Consider the following 17,585-nt stretch of genomic DNA (forward strand, 5'->3'; position numbering starts at 1 on the left):
GAACACACCTAAACACAGCTGAACACACCTAAACACACCTGAACACACCTGTACACAGCTGAACACACCTAAACACACATAACACAGCTGAACACACCTAAATACACCTGAACACACCTGTACACCAGCTGAACAACACTTGAACACAGCTCAACACCAGATGAACAGACCTCACACACTCAACATTGCAGCTGAACACACATAAATACAGCTCAACACACCATTTGAACACACCTGAAAAACCAGCTAAAAAGAGAGAGATACTCCTTCTGAATCATCTCTATGGAGGCCGGTCAAAACGAGAGATGAAACCATATGTGATATTTAGCAGCCGAAACTGTATCAAACACACACACACCTGCTCCAAGAGCATGCTGGGTAAAAAGGGTCTGAGGGACAGAGCTTCAGGCTGCAACTGATGATGTTTCACAAAAAGACTGAAACTGGGTTCATTATATAACAACAGGAGGACAGGTATGTGTCACAGGTACACACAAACACTGATGACATAACTGCAGGGACATAATGGTCGTTATCTGAAACACAAGCTGGACGCTGCTGAATGGAGGTTGAGACACAAATCCTCATCTTTCACTGTGACCCACATTTCCACATACCTTCCCACCACACACACACACACACACACACACACACACACACAGTCTGTCAGTATCAGAGCACCCCCTGCTGTCACTGCAGAGTCTCAGCAGCAGCAGTGACCATAGCTCAACAATACAGAGGATATATTATTCTCCATTTTTGGGTTCAAACTATGTTGTTTTTCTACTGGAAAATGTTTACACAAGTGTTTTAATGTTCATAAAACCCTTTTTTCTAATATTGCTGGAAGCTCTACTTGTGCTCCATTCAATCTTTGGCCATGTTTATAATAGGTCTTAACATTGTACCACAAAACATTCTTCACTTGGCTGTCAAAGTTTCTCTCCAACACAATCTCCAAACTAAACGACATATGATAGTTTCACTGGTACAGAGTGGAGCATTTCTCTTTTTATATATATATATATTCTTTTGGGCATTTTGTAGCTTTATTGACAGGAGAGATTGAGAGTAAAAGGGGGAGACAGAGGGTAAGACATGCGGGAAAGGGCTCTGAGCCGGATTCGAACCCGGGCTGCCCACTTACGAGGACTGGGCCTCTGTGGTACGTGCTCTACCAGGTGTGCCACTGGGAACACCCCTGAGTGGAGCATTTCTAAAAAATAGTGCACCAGCATTATATGTAAATGTAGGTTTGTTCCAAAATAATGTCATCTAATTTTCCACAAATTTGGGATATATCTTTCATACAACATTCCATTCCTTTTAGGTGCGTTTTGATCTAAACTGCTGTAACTTTTGAATGCATTGTTTAGTTGCAACGTCACTCTTTGACAACCTGATCAGTTTAACCCTCCTAGACTCACACAGCAACCCAGTCTCATAAATCAGTCAATAACACAACTTTACACTTTCAAATTACGTGCAATAGGCACACCAAAATCCAATTTTGTGTGCACAGGATAACACAGGAGCGTTTCTAAAAAATAGCCCTACCAGTTGCAGGACATTGTAAGGTTCACTGTTTTAAAAAAAGTGAACAGGTAAGAGTCTTCCATTGGCTAACTACTGCAGAGATGAGTATGTTTCAGCTGGCAACAAGTTATTTACCACTTACTGATGCAGTGACTAGCTTCTAATTTCTTTAACAACCGTGTCAGACGACATATTATCCTGTGGTCGTTGAAAAGAGGTTCCTGCGTTTCAGAAGGGCCAAATTACTGGCCTGCATCAAGCAAAGAAAACTGACGAGATTGCTGAAACCACTAAAACTGTGGTAAAAACCTGTCCAAACAAAAGATTAAAACTTGGAAGGATAGTGGTGAACAATCATCTTCCAGGAAAAAAATCATGGAGATCACGTTTGGTGAAATCAAATCATAAAAAATCAACAGTAGAACACACAGCTGTGTTTAATAATGAGAGTAAGAGCACTTCCACACACAACATGCTCTTACTCTCATTATATGCTACAAAAGCATCGATCTAGGTTTAGGGCAAAATGTACTGGATATGCATTGTAGAAGACAATTTCATAAGTAAATAAATGATGTTAATGCTGGAGGTGAAGAAGTTATGAGGACAATGTGACATTGTAAAGTAAAGTAAGTAAAGTAAGTAAAGTTTATTTAGAGAGCACTTTTCATAGATACAATCACAAAGTGCTTTACAACAGGGATAAAATGCAGTAAAAATATACAGTTGATAGAAAAAACACACAATAGCACAAGAACATGTAACTTCACATATGGCCATGAAACATCAACATCAGTGGAAGGCTTGCCTAAAGAGATATGTTTTAAGTTTCCTCTTAAAACTGTCTGTGGACTCTATGCTTCGTAGGGTCAGTGGAAGTGCATTCCAGAGGCGAGGGCCAATGGCCTGGAAAGAACAATCACCTCGCGTTTTAAAATGGGTCCGGGGAACCATCAAGAGTTTCTGATCTGAAGACCTTAGTGAACATGAGGGAGAGTAGGGTCTCAGCAGTTCAACAAAGTACACGGGAACTTGATCATTTAGGGCTCTAAAAGTAAGTACTAAAATCTTAAAATGAATCCTAAAATTAACTGGTAGCCAGTGTAAAGAGTATAAAATTGGGGTGATATGGTCTCTTTTCCTAGCTCCAGTTACGAGCCTTGCTGCCGCGTTCTGTGCAGTCTGAAGGCGATTTACAGCTTTTTTGTGAAAACACATAAAAAGAGTGTTGCAATAATCAATGCGCGATGACACAAAGGCATGAATTATCATTTCCATTTCAGTTTTTGAGATCATGGACCTCAGTTTAGCTATATTCCGGAGATGATAGAAGCAGTTTGTCACATAAAAAAGTTATGTAGGAAGTTTAGTGATGTTTGAACAACATTGTTAACTTTTGTTTTCACATGGGACACAAACACTGTCTCCTGGGTAAAGGTCCTGGGTTTGTCCTCCACCCCTTCACCCAACCCAAACGCTTCACACTCTACTGTCATTCAGAAATACTACGGCCAAAAGAGGGTACCACTTACTATGAACATAAACATGGGTCATATAGAGCTGCTTGTAGAAACAACATATCAGGGTGTTTTTAAGGGAAGGACGGTCTTTTCTCTCTCAGATTGATCTGCTCCATCGATGTGCTGCCACATGCTCACAAACTCTTCACACAGTTGGTGTAAAATTCTCCTCTTGTAACCGAACACTACCGACAAATAGCGACTAAGGATGGGCATCGATTTTTGAATACAGTACAGGCCAAAAGTTTGGACACACACCTTCTCATTCCATGCGTTTTCTTTATTTTCATGACTATTTACATTGTAGATTCTCACTGAAGGCATCAAAACTATGAATGAACACATATGGAATTATGTACTTAACAAAAAAGTGTGAAATAACTGAAAACATGTCTTGTATTTTAGATTCCTCAAAGTAACCACCCTTTGCTTACTAGAATATAAGACATGTTCTCAGTTATTTCACACTTTTTTGTTAAGTACATAATTCCACATGTGTTCATTCATAGTTTTGATGAATCTACAATGTAAATAGTCATGAAAATAAAGGAAACACATTGAATGAGAAGGTGTGTCCAAACTTTTGGCCTGTACTGTATATTGAACATTAAATCATAAAAAAATCGAATAGTTCATCATGTCTGGAAAAAAAAGTTGTATTACTGGTGCCTTCCGCGCGGGGGCAGCATAGCATTTGATGATACAGTGTGGTGGGCTAGATGCCGAGCTTGTAGAAGAAGAAACAATATTATCGAAAATTCGAATATTAATCGATTAGTACCCCACGATTATCGAATAGTTGGTTTGACTGAAATGCACATCCCTAACACCGACAATTATCGAGCTGAGTTTCAAGTGAAAGTAACTGTAGCGATGTTGGACAGCGAGATTATCAAATAATAAGAGTTCAGTTACTGACAGTCAGACGTGGCATCACCACCATCATCTACAGACCCAGCCAGGCTGTTAAACCTGCATAATAACATTATGAATCATTTAAAAAAACTATATTTTATTTTATGAAAAGTTTTACCAAGAAATCTGTCCAAGTTTACAAAAATGTTCAAACGTCCTCACGGAAAACTCATTATAAAAAAAAGTTATAATCTAAAAAACTTTAACGACAAAACAAATCAGGTAAAAAAAAAAGAAAAGAAATACTGCAGTAATGCAAGATGTGTAACCACAAAAAAATGGTAAATATTAAATACTTCCTCCACCTACATTGTATTTTATATTATTTTATATATTAGTGGACTTATACATATAATTACTTCATTTTAAAAAACATCAAATTATTATTTTATTTTTTTACCATTTCTACATTTACACATTTTCGTGAATATTGAGCAGAACATATTCTAAATACAACCATTTTTTTCTAAAGTTTTGAGAAATTATGTAAAATTTGTTATATACCACAGTGTTGCAATGTAAACGTGGATTGTATCCTCTGAAACATGTCTGATTAAAACACAACAAAAGAAAAAAAAACTGCTGCAACACTGACACCTGCTGGAAACCTCAGGAACTGCAAACACACACAGGTTTTTCTAGAGGAAAATTCAAGCACTTTCAAGGTACCTAAACCAGAAACGTCAAGACTCCTGAAGCCCTTAACCTCATATTTAAAGTTTCATTTAAAAATTGAACTGTGAAAAATGAACAGAATCCGGTTGAATCTACAGTAATCTATATATATTATCAATTGTTTGTTTTTTTAACCAGCTGTTCATTTAAACTTTGATTAACTTTTATACTGAGGGATCAACAAAGGAGTTAATCATCTCCGACAGACGAGAGGATACAAGAAAACACAGAATAAACAGCCTTTAAAACATTTAAAATCAATAATGGGTTGTCTCTGTGTCTGCTGTGAGACGGCAGGTGACAATACATACCTATGAAGACGGGCTTGTTTCACTTCAAATATGAAAAGATTTTGTTGATGAAACAAAAGATTAGCTTGAAAATGAAGATTTTTTTTCAAGAACTTCAAAATTCAAGCATATTTCTAACTTTTAAAAACATAAATTAAGCATTTTACAAACTTCGGAGACTTTGTAAAAAACCCTGCCAGAGTTTACTAGGGGAGTGTGTGTGTGTGTGTGTGTGTGTGTGTGTGTGTGTGTGTGTGTGAGAGACTCACCGACGGCTCTGAACAGACACGCTCCGTCCTCCTTCATCTTCTTGATGACGAAGCCTTTCTTTTCCCTTAGAGCTTTTTCGAACCAGTGCTCCTGCTGAACACATACACACACACAGACGCATGCACACACACCGGGTGAGTTGATTTTGACCAATCAAATCCAATCCCAATCCCCCTTTATTTGTATAGCACATTTAAACAACACAAACGTCTCCAAAGTGCTGTACATTAAATCAACAATACAACAAACAATTCCATATACCAATCAGCAATAAAATAATAAGTGCATCAATCTAAAATGATGCCATAAATAAAACAATACAATCAAACAGATAAACATAGTAAAATAAAACAAAAGACGTAGTTAAAAGTAGTAAAATAAATAAAATAAATAAAAGACACAGAGGACCACAAAACTCATGCAGTGTTAAAAAGCCAAGGAATAAAACCAACCATTTCTATACTATTATATACTTATTATCATCATACTAAATAGCACACTTTCTTCTTTTACATATTTGCTGTACAACATACCTTTATATATACCTTCTATATACTTTCTATATTATACACTGTCTCAGTGAATAGGTAAGAGTCTTCCATTGGCTAACTACCGCAGAGATGAATATGTTTCAGCTGGCAACAAGTTATTTAACCCTGTTATTTAACTAATGCAGTGAGTAACTTCTCATTTCTTAAACAACCATGTTAGAAGACATATCCTTTGGTTGTTGGTAAGAGGTTCCTCTGTTTCAGAAGGGCCCAATTATTGGCCTGCATCAAGCAAAGAAAACTAAGGAGATTGCTGAAATTACTAAAACTGGGGTAAGAACTGTCCAACGTATTATTAAAACCTGGAAGGATAGTGGTGAACCATCATCTCCAATCACAGAGATCACGTTTGGTGAAATCAAATAGTAAAAAAAATCAACAGTAGAACTCACAGCTGTGTTTAATAATGAGAGAAAGAGCATCTCTACACACACAATGCCAAGAGAACTCAAAGGATTGGGACTAAACAGCTGTTGCTTTAAGAAAAGCACATAGCAGTGAGGCTAATCGGGGAAAAAAGGCTTCAGTTTGGTCGGGAGCAATGGAAACAGGTCATGTGGTTTGATGGGTCCAGGTTGCCCTTGTTGCAGAGTGATGGGTGAGAAGAGAGGCGGGTGAAGTGACAGTGACCTGAGGTTGCTTTAGTTAGTCAGGTCTAGGTTCAGTGTTGATATCAGGTCAGCTGACTACCTCAATATACTCAATGACCAGGTTTTTCCATCAGTGCATTTTTTTCTAACCTGATGGCACGGGAATCATCCAACCATCTGCACGATTCATTGGGCTCAAATTGTGAAAAAGTGGTTCAGGGAGCATGAGACACACGGGTTCACCAACAGACCTGAACCCCTGTTGAGAATCTTTAGGATGTGCTGGAGAAGGCTTTACGCAGCAGTGGGACTCTTCCATCATCTTAGCAAGAATGAATGCAACTCTGGACAGAATTAAATGTTATGACAATAGCCACGTTTCCTTTAGGGGGAAGAGTGGCCACTGGGAAAGTCTCAGGCCCCGCCCTCTCAAATGTCCACTCCCTCTTCGTGTGTCCATTACAAAAAGGCCCCCAGAGGGATTTAGAGACTCCAGAGGTGTCGTATGGTTTCCGATCGCCTGATCTCAGTAGCTGATCATAAACAAAACAGCATGGCTAATTATGCACAGCATCTTCGCTGATCATAAACATTGTGAATTAACCGGCATCGCTAACTGTGCACAGAGTGTCCGGTGCTTGTTGTAAACAGAGATCGCTAAGTGAACACCTCCTGCAGCAGCAGCACATACACACTGTACTGCTACAGAGCTAACTGTTAGCCTATTAGCAATTTGCAGACTAGACACTAAGGGGTAAACATCCCCTCTGGCTCTGTGGCTGCAGCTGGGAGAGACTGCTGCAGGAGGACCGCGCTGCTTCGAGTCGTTCTTACTCTTCCCTGCCGGCAGCTCGTTAAGAAGCATAACAACGAGTCTCCAAAAGTCTCCAATAACACCAGAAAAAGTCGCTGGATTTGTCTCCAGTCGCTTTTTGGAAAAATAGTCGCTAAGGGGATCTGGAAAGTCGCTAAATATAGCAACAAAGTCGCTAAGTTGGCAACACTGCTTCGCCGGCTTTTACAAATGTCGTGTTGTTGTGGCATCGAGTACTACGTCACATCCTGCTTAGCGATCTATCCAATCAGCAACCAGACTGTTTTCAGGGGAGAAAAACAGCCCTGCTCTTCCACAGGGCCGAAAAAAGTCCCGTCCAAAGACAGCTCCGGATGGCTCATATTCAAATTAGGGGCGTTTGGGTTAGGGTTAGTGTGCATATAATGTATTATATAGTGAATCATGTGTGTATTCGTCTTTTCTTTTCAACTTTTTTTTAATATCTTTTTAACTGTCCTGTCTGTATCTTAAGCTGCTGTGAAGACTGAATGTCCCCACTGCGGGATGAAAAAAGTCTTATCTCATCTTGTTCCAACCAACAACAGATTTGCTTTCCCAAAGACTGCTGCAGAGCAACACGGAACATAAAATAATCACAGCAAGATGTCAGAAAGGTCCGACAACTCTTTTTTACTTTAAAAAAAATTAAGTTTTAAAGTAACAAAAAGGCAAACTTCATGCACTGGTCAATTTTGAGGTTTTGGGCAATTTTCCTCCCATAACTTCCCCCTTCTTTTAGAATAGTGAAAAGAAAACATCCAAATCAAACATTTGGGTGTATATTTGACTATATTTTGTAGATTTCTCATAAATTTAGTAAAAGTTGGTGTTCTATTGCAGCGCAGTCTAAACCTCTTCATCACAGGCTCCCAGTCTCCTGCACAATAGTATGTGTTTTACATGTTCTATATTGTTGTTGCTATGACAACAAGGCATTCGTCTTCAAACAGTCTGAAATCTTTAAATTTGTATTTTCTCATGAGCCATAAATCTTAACTTCACTTATATTCCTAACTACATTCTGAAGGTTTTTACAGAGGGGGTTTTCTATACTTCATTTAAACCCTGAGTTACACAACATGTTGTTGCTAAAAACATGACGAAAATTGATTTTTTTTTAAATGATAGATATCCCAATTTCCTTTTGTAAAACATGCTGATTCTAATAAATCAACAAAATTACATGTATATGCAAATTAGCGCATATTTAATGAGTTCACCCCAATTTGCAAACCGAAACATAACATTTCAGTAAACTTGTATTGCAAAAAAATATATTTTCTTCATTATAACAAACTGGGAAGGTTTCATTGTGATATCTATTAGTTTAAAAAAATCCTTATTCACCTGTAGTGTCTCCCCATAAATGTGATTATTATAGCTGATGTTGTGTTTTTAATCATGATATTGGAGGGAATTATCATTTGTCATAGTGTGATATGTTATGAGGATCTGAATCAAACTAACATTTCTCTTGAATATGGTTTTTAAACCAGGACATCATGGTGATTCGATCTATAGCAGAAAAACTTGAGATGCTGTTCAGCTCAAAAATTCCATGTGAAAGAAGGTTATAATAAAAGGTTGACTGACAAATCATGACAATTACATTTGTTCAAGATAGTGCAATAAAGTATAATAAATATAATAAAACAGTAAAATGTATGTTTTTCGTAGTTCATATTTATTCCTTCTTTTTGTATTTTCTATCAAATGGAAAAAAATAATAATCCACTCGTTTTATCTCTAAAACGTTGTAAAACAGTTAAAAATCCCAGAGTCTAAGGCAGGGATGGGCAACTGGAGGCCCGGGGGCCGCATATGGCCCGCACCCTCACTTGAAGTGGCCCTCAGTACAACTACATGCATTTGAGCATGAAATCTTAAAGGTTCAGTGTAAAAATGCACAAAATTACTTCTTGCATTAATGTTGGTCTGCTGTTCTTGCACTCAAAAAAACAAAAACACAGTAAGTGGTTATTTTTTATTTGCTTCAAACCTTTTGTATTCCTATGTATACTGTTATACATGCATTTGAGCATGAAATATGTTAAGTTACTGCACTGTAAACATATTTAAAATTGCAGTTTCATCATATCTGGTTAAGTACCCGGTCCTACATGTGGCCCTGTGGTAGTGTCCATGAAAAATTGTGGCCCCCTGCAGCATTTAAGTTGCCCATCCCTGGTCTAAGGTCCAATCTTAAAATGTCTTGTTTTGACCAACAGAATGATGAATGAACAATGAGAAACAAAACAGACGTCACAGAAGCTGGAAGCAAAATATTTTCCCTCTAAAATCGATGTCATCCTCAAAACCCTCACTTGGGTCAGGTTCTGAAAGGTGTTTGACCTTTGACCTGTAGCATGTTTGAGATGACACGTCAGTTGATCAGAAACAGGAAGTTTCATAACGTTATAATTGAGTTTCGATTACCACTAAAACTAATGAAACTCATCAGACCTTTATGGTCAGAATAAGTTTTTAAAAAGCAATGCAGAAAACACTATTTTAGACATTGTTTACAGAAGTCTTTTTCTACATGTTTTTAACTTTTAAATATGTGTACATGGAGCAGAAATAGACTGGAATTAAAAACATTGCCGCAGGGCTTGGTGATATGATAATGTGCATCATCAAAATTACAGAAAAAAGTCTGTCATAAATAAGTCATTTTGATGGTTGCTCCTTCTTAGATGATTAAGGACTTTAAATCATGTCAGTACATTTCACCTCATACCTTATAAATTATAGATTATTATCACCTGCCTCCTGCTATCTAATGCAATAATCGTGTTTCTTAAGTCTAGTGAGACTATTTTTAAAGCCTGCATATTTTAAAGTATGTATATTTCTAAATTTAACTTTATATATGTTGCTATCTACTATTTTTATATATGTTTTAGTTATATTTTTGTTGGATTAACTGGATCGAAACCAAATTTCCTTCCGGGGATCAATAAAATATTTGTGATTCTGACACTCGACCGCCTTGGTCTCAGTCGACTCAGATTTATAATAATAATAATACATTAAATTTTTATAGCGCTTTTAAAGGTACTCAAAGTCACTTAACATAACAGGAAATTAGACACACACAAAAAGAAAATACAGAAGAAAACAACTAAACAGAGATGAGAGATTATGACAACAGATTTCTTTAGTCAAATTGTCCTTTTTTATGCCTTTTTCATACTGGATGAATTCTTTTAAAGAAGTTGCACATCTCTGTAAACACAAGATTTAAAGTGGAAACTCAGTTTAAAAGATTTGTAGATTAAATTAACTCATCACTGAAATGTTTACCCCACGTTTTCTACAAACCGGCGGACCAACAGTGTCATACTATTTACGTCATTACACCTGCACATATAAAATTAGTCTTTACTATGTGGTTATTTTATATTAGCGATTTATTTATTACCAGAAAACATGCTATATCTTGATATACATGGTTATCAACAGATACCAGAATTATTTACAACACAAAGAAGTTAGGACACTGTGTTAAATTTACAAAACACAGATGAAACAAAAAGATTAACACACAGTGTCTCTTCCTGTTAATCATTTTTTAAAGAATAAAATCTGCCTTCAGACAGGAACTCTAATGCTGCTGCAACAACCAACATTTTCAGAAAGTACTTCATAACAAATGTAGTAAATAGTCTCAATTCATAAATTCACTTACGGTGTCTCTTATTGTTGTCTGCACTCTGTGTTATTTATTATATGTGTTGTGTTTTTACTGAGATGTATTTTAACCAACTAGTGAAGTCTAATTTACACATTGTTGGATACATAATGATAATATTAAAGCTAGTCAAGTCAAGTCAAGTCAAAGTTTATTTATAGAGCACATTAAAAACAACCTCAGTTGACCAAAGTGCTGTACAGTTATAATACAATAAACTAATGTGGCTGTGTTTAAATCATCCCCATGTTTTAAATTATGGAGGAGGATTTAGCCAAAATCTTCTATCCCACTACAGGGCATTTCATATCTCCATAAAAGTATATTACGATATAGCATTTTTTCTGGTAATTTAATAAATAAACAGAAACAGTCTATATTAAATAAGCACGTGGTCATGCCTATTGTTATATACTCCGGTGTGAATTCAATTTGAGTATTTTCTAATTTAGTTAAAAACTTTCGTGCTAAATGAACAAAACGGTTCAATAAAGTTACTTAGTAAACTAATATTTCCAACTGACTGTGTTTACATGCACGTACAGATGTTGAGATATCAGATACATACAATATTTAGCCAATGCAACTGTGTATTATCATATCTTAGCTACAATGTCACAATGTAATTCCATTAACAGACGATGAATTATCATATTGAATAATCCCAAACCCTGTTTCACTTGTCAGATAGCCGAAGCATCAGTGCTGTTGCTATGGTTACCTGTAGTTTAATGAAAGGTGGTTTGACCTTTGACCTGTTTAAAGCGAACACGGGTATTTAAACACACCTGGCAACCAATCAGACTGTCTACTTAAAACTGGACAAATATTTGTTTATTTAAAACCTCCTGAGAATACTACGCTTATTTTTATTAATAAAAAAGTTGATTTAGTTGTATATAGCATTGTCTTCAATGCGGACGATTGTTATCTGTCACATTAATAAACGTTTATAAGCATTAAAAACACCCAACCACGACCTGTTTACTGTTGATCACCTGTGTAACACCTGGATGTAGCATTAGCTTCATGCTAACGCCAGCTAACATTAGCTCCGTACCTGCTCCACTGTCGCCGGGTCCATGGACTGCAGCCGGGCGGCGTTCTCGTACTCGTCCTCGCTGTTGTTCCCGGCTCCTTCCTCAGTGTCCTGGCTGGACCCGACTCCTCCCGGTCCAGTCCCCCCCGGCTGGCCTCCGCCGGCCAGAGCCGCCACCACCCCGCCGGAGCAGGTGCCTGCCTGCCGCCGCCTCTTGCTGAGCCCGGGCCCGGAGCAGCAGCTGCCGATGCCTCCGCCGCAACCGACGACGCCAGCCGACACGACGAGCTCTCCGCGGGGCCCGGCCACCATACCGCCCGTGCTGTCCCGGCCGTCGCCCGGCCCTACCGGGGACACAGAGCCGACGGGCGGTGGAGAGGCCTGCTGCGGCCGGGAGCTCGCCTCGATGCTCCGCCTGTCGTCCCGAGCGGAGGGCGGAGCGGGCTGGTAGGACCAAGGCGGAGGAGAAGCCCTCGGCCGGGCTCCGGTCCGCCCTGCGTGTGGGTGAGGGTGCGGGTGCTGGTGCGGGTCGGAGCCGCTCCGACGGTCGCTGTCATCAGCGTGGTCGGAGACTCCGACCCCAGAGCTGGGCTTCTTCTTCGGGAGGATCGTCATGGTGTCTGTGTGTGAGGGAGGAGGGGGTCCGAGGGGGACGAGTCCTCCCCTTCTAGATCAAATGTTTCGGTGTGTTCGTCCTCCGGCCTGGCCGCTCCACTCCAATCACCGACCTAAGGATCTTACCGACCCGCAGCGGGCGACAGAAAAGCCGACTCGGCCTCTTTTCGACGGTTTAGTTGAACAAAAACAAACTGATTCCCTCTTCCCGTTCTCCGGCCGTCCACTCACAAAACATCAACACAATCTGACGGAGCGCCGCGACGTCACTTCCTGGTTGCGACGGCATTTTTACGTCACGACGTCAACCAGACCATTATTTCTAATATTTCCACACAGTCATGATTATTTAATTGTTCATAAGAAGTCCTATCAACTCCATATGTAACAACCTATTGGAATAACCTTATTTATAACCTTAACTGGAAAAAGATCTGGAATTTACCTGCTAGATATATATTCAATAATAAGGTTAAAGAAGTATCTGAAGAAGATAATTCACAGAATTTACCCATCTAAAGTTTTTTTTTTTTTTCACAACGATTTAAGAAAGACATAGACTGAAACAGCTCTTTCTGTGAAGGACACCCTGAAGATGTTTTTCATTTATTTTGGTCTTGGTTTCACTGACTTTCCTTTTGGAAAAGAAAAACAATCCTATAGCATCAATCTCATGATACAGTTAGCCAAATGGCATATCCATAAATGTTGTTACATTAATCAAAAACCTCTCTTTCTTGTCTTTGAAAATGAAACTAAACAATATATTAAGTCTATTAATAAATCTACCAACATGAAAGCTATAAAAACTTTGAATTTAAGTACACTTTACAATGTTTTTGTATGAAAGCTTGCCTCTGTATTGTTGAAACCCCTGATATATATAACCTGTCTCTGCACAGCATGGAAACTCCTGTCAGGTATCATAGCGACAAAGATGAGTAGGCACATGGGTCAATACATGAGCAAGAGGAGTCAAGCACCAGGTACTGGTCGACGGAGCAGTCAGTTGAGTCTGCTCAAGATTAAGAACTTGATGAGACCATGGAAGACAACCCTGGGGGCCAACTCAAAGGTGCAGCATATACCAAGGGGATGCTCTGTCCCCACTGCTGTTCTGCATAGGCCTGAACCCCTTGGCCCGACCATCACGAAGAGTGGATACGGATACCCATTCTGAAATGGGGTAACAATTAGCCACCTGCTCTACATGGGTGACATCAAGCTGTATGCCAGGAAAGACTGAGAAATCACTGATCTACACCACCAGGATGTAGCAACATTCAGAGTAAACAAAAAAAGTGCAGCCGGATAGTTGCAAAGAGAGGATAGATTATCATAACTTTAGGGGGTTGAGCTACCAGAGAGCAGCATAAGAGATGGTTCAGGACAGCGAAATACCTTTAGTCGGGGGGCCAAAGTCTCAAAAGATCAAGGAAATGGGTTGAACCTGACATCATTTGTGTTTTTTCTGTTAACTTTGACCCTGAGGACCAATAATTGGAGGGTCTGCTCTCCTGGAAATATCGCAAAAAAAGTGGCCATTTTAGTGTATGCACCTTATCTTTTTTATCAGAAAAATATGAAAAATGTTTTTTTCCCTCAACTCCTCAGTGGGTTGGGTAGGCTATCGATAAATGCATTCCAGATGCACAGAACACGTGCTGACAACATCCACTGAAAAAATATCTCTTAAAACACATTTCTACATGATTTAGCATCAATTTATGCAAAAAAAATTAGGCGTTTTCTCACTTTTTTCCAATATTTTCATTTTTACTTCATTGGCAATCAATTATTCCCCCAAGTTATGACATCAGTCAATATGCCATTCTTTTCACCAAACAGTATACTCATTCCACAGAAAAAACTATAAAATCCAACCAAAATCAATGGATCTGTGATGATTTCACTACTAGTTGGCGATCAACAGGCTCAGCTACCCTCAAAATTCCAAAAGACATGCTGGTTATTTAGCATCATCGCACACTTACACACACACATGATCTTAGTAATTTGAATGAGCTTGGAACAAAACTCTTCCAGTTCTGACAGCTGTGTCAGAGCAGACACAGGCTATGGCACACCTGGATGCGAATGACACCAAACACCATGAGGACAAGGACAGCCAAGGTGCAAAGGAGGCAGAAGGTGTAAACAAAATAACAGATGTCATCAGCAACCAGATGATCAATCCTTTCAAATGGGAAGACCAGGAGCGGATCAACATCTCAACAGGCCACAAAGCCACATCTGCTGACTTGATCTGCGCTCGTGAAAAAGGACTGGAGCAAGAAGAACAAACAGTGAGAAGGTAGCACAAATTAAACTTCCAACCTTTACGGCAAAGCCAAAGAAATCAGTGTCTATGGCATTCAAAGCCAGAAAGGTATATGAGGAGGAGAGTGCAGTTGTGCGAAACCTGTACTTTGTTCAGGACTTAGAGGAAGACAGGAAGGTGGAAGTGTTTGGCCATGAATGGACAAGTTGCCCAGCCTCCCTGTTTGAGCCAGATCCCTTGACCAAAGTTATGCAATGCGTAAAGGAAACAAGGCAGACTACGTGGCTGCAATCTAGACAGCCCTTGGCAGCTCATGCCATCTGACAAGCCTGTTGTAATGGTAGTAGATGCCATGGCGTTCATTCAACGTTAGCAACATCTTGGGAGCAGCACCTTCCATGTCAACGTCAAAGTCAAATTTATTTATATAGCGCATTTACAGATGGCTGAGCTGCATCAAAGTGCTTCACATAAAAGTGCAAAAAATGCAATAAAACACAGATTTGACAAAGGTAACAAAAAAACAAAAACACAACTAAATTAAATTTAAAATAGATTAAAAGAAGATGGGATATTTTTAAAGGCACTGTGGGATTACTAGGAGACACTATTCCCTAGCACTTGCCGGAGGAAAAAACTTTAATAGAAGGCAAGAGAAAAGAGGTGGGGTTTTAAGTGGGATTTAAAAACATTTAGGGACTGCGCTGCATGGATGTGGAGGGGGAGGCAGTTCCAGAGTCTGGGGGCTGCTACTGAAAAGGCCCTGTCGCCCCTTGTTTTTAGTCTGGACTTGGGCAGCTCCAACAGCAGCTGGTCAGCTGACCGTAGAGCTCTGGAGGGGGTGTGGTGGTGCAGAAGGTCAGACAGATATGTAGGGGCCAGACCATGGAGGGATTATAAACAGTCAGTAGGAGTTTATAGTCAATGCAGTGACGGATGGGGAGCCAGTGGAGCAATGGAGGACCGGGGTGATGGGATCACATTTTTTAGTGCAGGTGAGGAGTCGGGCGGCTGAGTTCTGGACCAACTGCAGGCGGCGAAGCTGCAACTGATCCATGCCGCTGTAGAGAGCGTTACAGTAGTCCAGTTGAGATGTGATGAAGACATGAATAGTTTTCTCCAGGTCACTCTGAGGCAGGTAAGCTTTTGTCTTGGCTAGAGTTCGTAGGTGGAAAAGGCTTCTCCTCACCACTGCACTAACCTGCTACTCAAACTTAAAAGCACTGTCAAAAAACACGCCAAGATTTCTGAGAACTGCAAGGAAAGTACCTGAGGCAGCTCCTTGGAATTAGGGTTGCCAACTCCCCGAAAAATAAATAAGGGACACTTCATTGGCAGGGCCGGCCGACCCGATTGCCTTCACCCATCCTGGCGTGGGGAAATTTTTAGCCCCTTTTTTGTAAGTAAAATGATTTTTTTAACAATTTGAGTCGAACCTGAATTGAATTAGATGCATATTTTTGTGTGACATGAATACATGGAAAACAAATGATTATCCAGCAATTCACTTTAACACAAAATAACAATTAGGCTCTGTTCTTCAAAGATGTAGTGGAGTTTGCTGATAACAATTTGATTCACTCCTTTTGTTGGCTTTTAAAATGCAGCATGTATGCAATTGAATGCATTCCATAATTCCAAATTGGTTCAGTAAAAAGGCATTAAATTCATGTCATGAACACATGGGGACCTGGTCTTCAAGAATGCACTGGAGTTTGCTGATAACAAATTGATGTATTTATTTTATTGGAGCAGCATGAATACAATTGAATGGCTATTTTGGAGTCATGCAGCTGACAAACGGGCCGTAAAGTGCAATGTAATTGCGCACTAAAATTTAAAGTGCAAATGGCGTGACTGCAGTACTGGAAGCATGTTGTTTCAGATCAGTCAGTCCACCATGCACGTGCAGTGTGCTTTATAGATGTTATCACGCACTTTTTCCACCCAGGTGCTTCCTTTTACCCATTCTTCAGTATTTTTGCATCCTTTTCTGTTTTTTTCTCAGAGGGGTACTAGACACGTTGCTGCTCGAAGGTGTAGCGTCCCGTAAAGCAGTGTCAGGCCGGCGTCTGTGTCACTGTCACCTACGCATGCTGCTTTGTTGTCTTCTGCTATCTTCTCCTCGACCAATGGGATGAGCGTATTCTGTATCGTCATACTCGTGTGTGAATATGCTGTCAGCTCATTGGTCACAGAGCAGGACGGGGCCTTGGAACAAATTTACCGTAAGTTTACATATAAAGCGCCCTGTTATTAAATTTTCATTGGCATTTACTGACTATTTTTTGGCTGTCACAATAATACGGGACAAAGTGCGTCCCTTTTCACCTCAATACGGGACGGGTGCTTTTGTTTCTAAATACGGGACGATTCCGTTTTTCAAGGGACGGTTGGCAACCCTACTTGGAATCCTTCCAGACAAGTGTGACTGCACCCACTTTGTTGGTGATAGATATGATGTCTCCCCTGCTGAAAGTCTGAAAGGTGAGGAACGAGAGAAGAGGATGAAGATCTGCCCCAGCAAAACGAAGGAGTACAAGCCACATGATACTCTTCCTATACCTGAATGGAAAGGCTTAATTCACAATCCACTGAATAAAGCTAATCTGTTGAACTACATGTGGGAAGCATGTGCAGCTCAGAACAAGTCACTTCCTGCAGTATGCACACTTATTCTTGGTGGAATCTTTTGTGATCCTGGTTGCACTGTCCTTTTGTCAGTGGATTGTCAGGTTGAGCTTCCAGAACTTTCCTGTGAGAAACACGAGGAG

At 39.7% G+C, this 17,585-nt stretch overlaps 1 protein-coding gene across 3 annotated transcripts in view; it reads right to left on the bottom strand.

Annotated features, from left to right (window-relative positions):
- Window positions 1-12,907, bottom strand: part of otud5a (OTU deubiquitinase 5a) — a 30,164-nt gene extending 17,257 nt beyond the window's left edge. For 2 of the 3 annotated variants that reach the window (XM_059332267.1, XM_059332265.1), the window contains exons 1-2: window positions 11,937-12,907; window positions 5,206-5,299 (exon numbers count right to left, since the gene is read on the bottom strand). In XM_059332267.1, the coding sequence (XP_059188250.1) occupies window positions 5,206-5,299; window positions 11,937-12,530 (688 nt within the window). In that variant the 5' untranslated portion in view covers window positions 12,531-12,907. The remainder of the gene's footprint in view (window positions 1-5,205; window positions 5,300-11,936) is intronic. The other variant, XM_059332266.1, reaches the window with a different exon arrangement.
- Between the last annotated feature and the right edge of the window lie 4,678 nt (window positions 12,908-17,585).

Source organism: Centropristis striata, chromosome 5 (assembly GCF_030273125.1).
Source record: "Centropristis striata isolate RG_2023a ecotype Rhode Island chromosome 5, C.striata_1.0, whole genome shotgun sequence".
Classification (NCBI taxonomy): Eukaryota; Metazoa; Chordata; class Actinopteri; order Perciformes; family Serranidae; genus Centropristis; species Centropristis striata.